Source organism: Littorina saxatilis, unplaced genomic scaffold (assembly GCF_037325665.1).
Source record: "Littorina saxatilis isolate snail1 unplaced genomic scaffold, US_GU_Lsax_2.0 scaffold_2441, whole genome shotgun sequence".
NCBI classification, from domain to species: domain Eukaryota; kingdom Metazoa; phylum Mollusca; class Gastropoda; order Littorinimorpha; family Littorinidae; genus Littorina; species Littorina saxatilis.
In genome coordinates, this window is record NW_027126637.1 from 2,026 (window position 1) to 10,953 (window position 8,928).

The 8,928-nt window shown below is 44.0% G+C and overlaps 1 protein-coding gene across 1 annotated transcript; it reads left to right on the forward strand.

The window, feature by feature from the left end:
• Positions 1-1,550: 1,550 nt before the first annotated feature.
• LOC138955134 (S-antigen protein-like) lies at positions 1,551-4,626 on the forward strand (the record flags this gene model as incomplete). Its single annotated transcript, XM_070326807.1, has 2 exons — positions 1,551-1,661; positions 2,180-4,626. Coding segments are annotated over exons 1-2 (2,558 nt in total), but the record flags the coding sequence as incomplete, so codon positions are not given.
• Between the last annotated feature and the right edge of the window lie 4,302 nt (positions 4,627-8,928).

Consider the following 8,928-nt stretch of genomic DNA (forward strand, 5'->3'; position numbering starts at 1 on the left):
GTTCTGCCAATTTGAATTCTGCTTTGAATAGTATTTTGATCATTTTTGTTTCCGTGCTGCTGGTATGTCAAAATGCAGTGAAATTAAAACCTGGAAGTCACAATGGCAATAAGCGAGATTCAAATCTCTCCTTTGTTTTAATCAATTTATTTGACTGCATTTTTGTTTTAGAACTTGTACATATTATGATCATCTCTGTTATCGAACCTGCACGCTTGACCTTTGTCTTTCTGGATCAATACAATGTTGTGCACTGCCCATTATTTGTTTGTGAGTGCGTAAAGCGGTTGTGTGGTCTGCGTAAAATTGTGTAGGTCAATCGTGACATCTGCGTGGAGAGTGCGTCAAATGCGTGAGAATGCGTAAAGCAATTGTGACATCTGCGTGGAGAGTGCGTCAAATGCGTGAGAATGCGTACAGCAATTGTGACATCTGCGTGAAGAGAGCGTAAAAAGCGCGTAATGCCTGAGAATGCGTCAATAATTCGTGACATCTGCGTGGAGAGTGCGTAAGATGATCAGGACATCTGCGTCAAGAGCGCGTTAAATGCGTAAAGCAATCGTGTCGTCTGCGTGGAGAGCGCGTTAATAGCGTGAGAATGCGTAAAGCAATCGTGACGTCTGCGTGGAGAGTGCGAATTTGTCTTGGTGTCAAATAAGCGTGCGCTGGAGGTGCGTATGGTCTGCGTAATCTGAGGGAAAACGAGTGTGTCACGCATGTATTTCGCTTTGCAAAATCGCGCGCGTTACGCATGCGTCCAGTGCAGTTGTTACGCAGAGTTTGGCGACTGCGACACGCATTCGCTGCGCAAAATTTTGCTGGCTGGGTTGAGACTACGATAGCTGTATGATGGTCACTGACCCGGAACAAACGAAAGGAAAGACGGAATGCTGGCTGAGTTTTGCAACATGTGCAGAGACGTAGAAGTTACATGCCGAGTCTCGGTGATTATTAAAAATACTAATGGCCGAAGTTAGCGGATCATGAAAAATGCGAGCTTCAGCGAGAAGACACTGGCCTCGAAAAACGTAATGCATTGGACACTGGTTTGGTTGCCTTGCAGTAACCTTTATTTCAAACATTACAGATGTGTTTGTTCTTACCCAGTGTCGTGTGCCAGGCACACATGCTACAAGAAATTTCGATGCCAGAGTAAACTTAAACACCTTCCAGTCTATCCACGCGTGCGCTTACGTAGTCTCAGCGCCTACACATACTACGTCGCCCACTTGACACTTTCTTTGAGCGCAGCTGGTAAACGCTTCGTTGGATATGTGATGATGCTAATGGTAATGGTGATGATGAATATAGTGAAGGTAATGAATTGACAATGATGGTAATGGTGATGATGATGAATTGGTAATGCTGACGATGCGTTGGCTATGATGCTGCTACTGTTGCTGCTGCTGATGCTGATAATGATGATAATGATGGTGATCAATTGACCATGCTGAAGGTGAACTGCAATGGTTATGATGATGATGATAATAACGATGCCATTGATGATGATGATGATGATGATGATGATGATGATGATGATGATGATGATGATGATTGATGATGAGGACGATGGCGACGACGAGGATGAGGATGAGGATGATAATGACGATGATGAGGACGATGATGATGGGGAGGAGAAGGACGACAAGATCCATTATTCTGTAATTGCCTACAGCACAAACACAGACAAACAAACATATATACGTGCAGGTCGAATTAATCACTTGCAGAACAAAACACAAGATTACAGAAGATTGAATCATTAGGCCTAAAAAAAAAAAATAGGTGTGGTTACGGTAACCCGACCTACCCTATTTTTAGGGGCCGACCCTATAACTTTTTATTACATTTGTCAAAAAACACACACAAAAACCAAGAAAACGAGTGCAGAAAACGCAATGAAAGCGAAAGCGCCCGAGTCGCACACTTATTTCCCTGTCATTGTCAAGTAGGTTTAATTTGTACACATTAGAAAAAAAGTTTTAAAAAAAAAGTGATTGCCTACCTTCCTACCCTATTTTTGTTGGCTATGTTACCGTAACCACACCTAATTTTTTTAAATTCTTATCATTCGACATTTTTACATGAGTCAGATTCAAGTTTTCTTTTCTTTGTCTTGTCAAGGAATCAAACATGTTGAGCGCATACAGCGTGTGTCTTTCTTTTTGTATACTCAGAGAACGACAGAGGCAGCGACACCACCAGTGAAGAGCAAAATGAGACAAAGGCCGAGTTACACGAACAGGGAACAGAGGTCACTCCAATGCAAAATGCAGCCGTCACAGTCAAGGAAGAGTGGAGCAGACGACCACCCGGCATGGCTGTTGAAGAGGGTGACAAAAGATTGTCCAACGTTACGGGCAACAACACCACCAACACCACATTCCTCTATCCGTCAGCTCAACACCACAGCGATTCAAGTAACGCGCCTGGGACACGTAAACCCGCTGCTCTCACTGATCAAAGACTGAAGAAACTGGAAGACTGGTCGGGCAAGCTGTCTGACAAATCGTCCATGACATCAGATGGCAGAGACACGGGAGAAGAGAAAAACAGGTCGGGCAAGCTGTCTGACATGACATCAGATGGCAGAGACACGAGAGAAGAGAAAAGCAGGTCGGGCAAGCTGTCTGACATGACATCAGGTGACAGAGACACGAGAGAAGAGAAAAGCAGGTCGGGCAAGCTGTCTGACATGACATCAGGTGACAGAGACACGGGAGAAGAGAAAAGCAGGTCGGGCAAGCTGTCTGACATGACATCAGATGGCAGAGACACGGGAGAAGAGAAAAGCAGGTCGGGCAAGCTGTCTGACATGACATCAGGTGACAGAGACACGGGAGAAGAGAAAAGCAGGTCGGGCAAGCTGTCTGACATGACATCAGATGACAGAGACACGGGAGAAGAGAAAAGCAGGTCGGGCAAGCTGTCTGACATGACATCAGATGACAGAGACACGGGAGAAGAGAAAAGCAGGTCGGGCAAGCTGTCTGACATGACATCAGATGACAGAGACACGGGAGAAGAGAAAAACAGGTCGGGCAAGCTGTCTGACATGACATCAGGTGACAGAGACACGGGAGAAGAGAAAAGCAGGTCGGGCAAGCTGTCTGACATGACATCAGGTGACAGAGACACGGGAGAGGAGAAAAGCAGGTCGGGCAAGCTGTCTGACATGACATCAGGTGACAGAGACACGGGAGAAGAGAAAAGCAGGTCGGGCAAGCTGTCTGACATGACATCAGGTGACAGAGACACGGGAGAAGAGAAAAGCAGGTCGGGCAAGCTGTCTGACATGACATCAGATGGCAGAGACACGGGAGAAGAGAAAAGCAGGTCGGGCAAGCTGTCTGACATGACATCAGATGACAGAGACACGGGAGAAGAGAAAAACAGGTCGGGCAAGCTGTCTGACATGACATCAGGTGACAGAGACACGGGAGAAGAGAAAAGCAGGTCGGGCAAGCTGTCTGACATGACATCAGATGACAGAGACACGGGAGTAGAGAAAAGCAGGTCGGGCAAGCTGTCTGACATGACATCAGATGACAGAGACACGGGAGAAGAGAAAAGCAGGTCGGGCAAGCTGTCTGGCATGACATTAGGTGACAGAGACACGGGAGTAGAGAAAAGCAGGTCGGGCAAGCTGTCTGACATGACATCAGATGACAGAGACACGGGAGAAGAGAAAAACAGGTCGGGCAAGCTGTCTGACATGACATCAGGTGACAGAGACACGGGAGAAGAGAAAAGCAGGTCGGGCAAGCTGTCTGACATGACATCAGATGACAGAGACACGGGAGAGGAGAAAAGCAGGTCGGGCAAGCTGTCTGACATGACATCAGGTGACAGAGACACGGGAGAAGAGAAAAGCAGGTCGGGCAAGCTGTCTGACATGACATCAGGTGACAGAGACACGGGAGAAGAGAAAAGCAGGTCGGGCAAGCTGTCTGACATGACATCAGGTGACAGAGACACGGGAGAAGAGAAAAGCAGGTCGGGCAAGCTGTCTGACATGACATCAGATGGCAGAGACACGGGAGTAGAGAAAAGCAGGTCGGGCAAGCTGTCTGACATTACATCAGGTGACAGAGACACGGGAGAAAAGAAAAGCAGGTCGGGCAAGCTGTCTGACATGACATCAGGTGACAGAGACACGGGAGAGGAGAAAAGCAGGTCGGGCAAGCTGTCTGGAAAATCTCCCGTGACATCAGATGGTAGAGACACGGGAGAAAAGAGAAGCTGGTCTGACATCACATCACAAAACGCACTGACCACCCCACGTCCAGAAGTTGAGGTGACAAGAGAGGCGACGAAGCAACACCACTGGCAGGAGGCTGGTCAAGGCAGCACGACTACAGCTTGGCGCGAAGAAGACGCTAGGCAGCGGACGGGGCGGTTGAAGACGATGAGTCGCGACGAGCGGATGGAGCGGCTCAAGACGATGAATCACAACGAGCGGATGGAGCGGTTGAAGACGATACATCTCAACATGTCAAGCGCGCGACGTGACGACATAGAGCGGCGTGGGGTGACGAAGCGGAGCTGGGAGCGCCATGATGAACACGCACAGAGAAGGATGCGGAAATCCACCACGTATTACAGCCATACCGGTATTGGCTTTCTGTCAGTGTGTGTGTGTGTGTGTGTGTGTGTGTGTAGGCTTTGTGTGTGTGTATGTGTTGTATGTGTGTTGTATGTGTGTGTGTGTGTGTCTGTGTTGTATGTGTGTTGTATGTGTGTGTGTGTGTGTTATATGTGTGTGTGTGCGTGTGTGCGTGCGTGTGTGTGTGTGTGTGTGTGTGTGTGTGTGTGTGTGTGTGTGTTTTGAATAGATCGTGAGTGTCATGTGCGATTCCAGACCGACCATAGTAAATTTATTTTCACTCACCTGATCAATCTGTGAGTCTTAGTACGTATTGACGGCCGGCCGGCCATCCGTCAGTCCGGGAGTAGACAGTAAAATAACTTTGAGGTTATCTACCCTCGTTAAATTTTGGGTTTCACAGAGTTTCATGTTGGATTCATAAATACATAATGTTGTTTCAAATCCAAACACATATAGACTGCTAATGTTCCAAAACTCAGAATAAAAAAAAAACAAGAAGGTAAGGTTATTGGAACGTTTAATTTTGACAAAACAAAACGTTACATTTACGGTACATCGACTCAGTGGTTTTTGACTCACATGCGAAGCAAAAGTGAGTCTATGTACTCACCCGAGTCGTCCGTCCGTCCGTCCGTCCGTCCGTCCGGACATCCGTCCGTCCGGAAAACTTTAACGTTGGATATTTCTTGGACACTATTCAGTCTATCAGTACCAAATTTGGCAAGATGGTGTATGATGACAAGGCCCCAAAAAACATACATAGCATCTTGACCTTGCTTCAAGGTCAAGGTCGCAGGGGCCATAAATGTTGTCTAAAAAACAGCTATTTTTCACATTTTTCCCATTTTCTCTGAAGTTTTTGAGATTCAATACCTCACCTATATATGATATATAGGGCAAAGTAAGCCCCATCTTTTGATACCAGTTTGGTTTACCTTGCTTCAAGGTCAAGGTCACAGGAGCTCTTCAAAGTTGGATTGTATACATATTTTGAAGTGACCTTGACCCTGAACTATGGAAGATAACTGTTTCAAACTTAAAAATTATGTGGGGCACATGTTATGCTTTCATCATGAGACACATGTGGTCACATATGATCAAGGTCAAGGTCACTTTGACCCTTATGAAATGTGACCAAAATAAGGTAGTGAACCACTAAAAGTGACCATATCTCATGGTAGAAAGAGCCAATAAGCACCATTGTACTTCCTATGTCTTGAATTAACAGCTTTGTGTTGCATGACCTTGGATGACCTTGACCTTGGGTCAAGGTCACATGTATTTTGGTAGGAAAAATGTGTAAAGCAGTTCTTAGTGTATGATGTCATTGCTAGGTTTAGCTAAAGGTCAAGGTCAAGCATGTGAGTCCTATGGGCTTTGCCCTTCTTGTTTGTTGGAATATCTTTTGCTAACTAAGCAATTCTTTTGGTGAAAAAATCTATTCTTTTGGTGATTTAATTTATTGCCTTTACCAATTGACTCACACTATACACACACACAGAACTCAAGCTAGGTACAAAGACGTAAACAAATTATCTCCCTTTGCCCTTGCACCTATATTCAGATCATACACACAAAATACGTATATGGCGATTCACACACAATAAACAGTCCGTTGATTTCACTGGTGAATAATAACATGTTGAGTGGTTGAGTGGAGGAAATTCTGTTCCTCAATGAAGTTGTCTCAATGTTTATCTCCGTGGATTCTTAGCGCACATGCTACTTACAGTTCAGCGGGTACATAATCTTGGCCCATGTCACGCCAGTGAAGATACACGGTAATGGTGAGACATGGAGTGTGTTACCACCTGGCCCAAGAACTCCTGCGCTGAGTTTCAACCTTGCCGTTGCATCTGTCCTTCCAGTGCAGTGATGAAAAGGAGGGGATGTTCTCTTCTTTTTCTCTTCCCACGTCGGAGTGACATCCTGGCTCCAACCGGGGTGCTGTATACAAAGTTTATACCATCATAAGTCTCTTGAAGAAAACTGAAGTTTTATCCTTTCTTCCCAAGTTGAATCCATAAATCCTTTTCCATAATTTTCAACCACTCAGTTTCCATGTTGACTCCAACCACTCAATTTTAGTCAAACGTCCCCATAAAATAGTAATTCCTTCTCCCCCCCTTTCCCCGTCGCGATATAACCTTGAACGGTTGAAAACGACGTTAAACACCAAATAAAGAAAGAAAGACAGAACACTCTTACTCAATAATGCCACATTCATCCATCAACTAGCCTATGCTATTACAATATCATTTCAGCCCAATTACCAAATACTACATTACAAAGAAAAATACAAACATTCTTTTCCAAAATGGCTGACAACAGCTCACACATCTTCTAATCCAATTCACAACATTATTCTCAAAAATCATTTCATTAATCAAGACAACTGTACAAACACAAATCAATAAATACCTGTGTAATCACAGCAATAAATCAACCATGATTTGTCAATGCATGAGGCAAATACAGTTGGCCCCAGAGCTGGTTGAGAAGCATTCTACAGATGTGTAGACTGGGACAGAAACAACTTCCTTCAGTGACAATTGAGAATGTTCTGACTCACACAACAAACATGGCTACCTAAAGTTCCTCCAATTTAGTAACCTCCTCTTCCATTGGTCAATTCTTCTTCTTCTTCTTCTTGTCGATCACTCAGATGGAAACGCCGGTTCTCCAAACGAGGTAACCAATGAAAGCAGAGCTTACAATAATAAGACCATAGCAACCTCCTCCTCCATTGGTCAATTCCAAACGAGGTAACCAATGAAAGCAGAGCTTACAATAATCAGGCCACACTATGCAGATTGAAAGTATGACAAGCAAAGCTGCACACATTTAATGAAAATGCTAAACATTAATTTAGAATAAAATATGTACAAATCCATTTGTCACGGTGACGAGCTGTTCAGCGCGGTAGCGGTTGCGCTGTGCTGCATAGCACGCTTTACTGTACCTCTCTTCGTTTTAACTTTCTGAGCGTGTTTTTAATCCAAACATATATGTTTTTGGAATCAGGAACCGACAAGGAATAAGATGAAATTGTTTTTAAAACGATTTCGGAAATTTGATTTTAATCATAATTTTTATATTTTTAGTTTTCAGAGCTTGTTTTTAATCCGAATATAACATATTTATATGTTTTGGAATCAGAACATGATGAAGAATAAAATAAAAGTAATTTTGGATCGTTTTATAAAAACATAATTTTAATTACAATTTTCAGATTTTTAATGACCAAAGTCATTAATTAATTTTTAAGCCTCCATACTGAAATGCAATACCGAAGTCCGGCCTTCGTCGAGGATTGCTTGGCCAAAATTTCAATCAATTTGATTGAAAAATGAAAGTGTGACAGTGCCGCCTCAACTTTTACAAAAAGCCGAATATGACGTCATAAAAGACATTTATATCGAAAAATTGAAAAAACTTCTGGGGATTTCATACCCAGGAACTCTCATGTCAAATTTCATAAAGATCGGTCCAGTAGTTTAGTCTGAATCGCTCTACACACACACACGCACAGACACAGACACACACAGACACACACAGACACACACACACACACACACACACAGACACACACACACACGCACACACATACACCACGACCCTCGTTTCGATTCCCCCTCGATGTTAAAATATTTAGTCAAAACTTGACTAAATATAAAAAGAACGACACCGGTGGCGTCAGCCACGCTCACGTGGACTTAAAAAAGAGAGAAGTCCAAAAATCTTACAAGTACAGAAAAAACACACACAACAATGCTGCTACAGGCAATGGCAATACAATAAAGGCACGACAGACACAAAGAGAGTACACAGACGAAACAAACATAATAGCGCACGTGGGAACATGACGGGAGGAAAAATGATGTCTAAGCAGAAAAACAACAGCGGACCGGATTTACCTCAACGCAAAATAAACGACTTAACCATACGGTTCATGATCATTTTGTGCGTAACCCAGGGCAGAAAAAGACCCTTCTCCCTTTTGACCGGTTACAGGCTCTTTTTACATTTAGTCAAGTTTTGACTAAATATTTTAACGTAGAGGGGGGAATCGAGACGAGGGTCGTGGTGTATGTGCGTGTGTCTGTGTGTGTGTGTGTGTGTGTGTTGTGTGTGTGTGTGTGTGTAGAGCGATTCAGACTAAACTACTGGACCGATCTTTATGAAATTTGACATGAGAGTTCCTGGGTATGAAATCCCCGAACGTTTTTTTCATTTTTTTGATAAATGTCTTTGATGACGTCATATCCGGCTTTTCGTGAAAGTTGAGGCGGCACTGTCACGCCCTCATTTTTCAACCA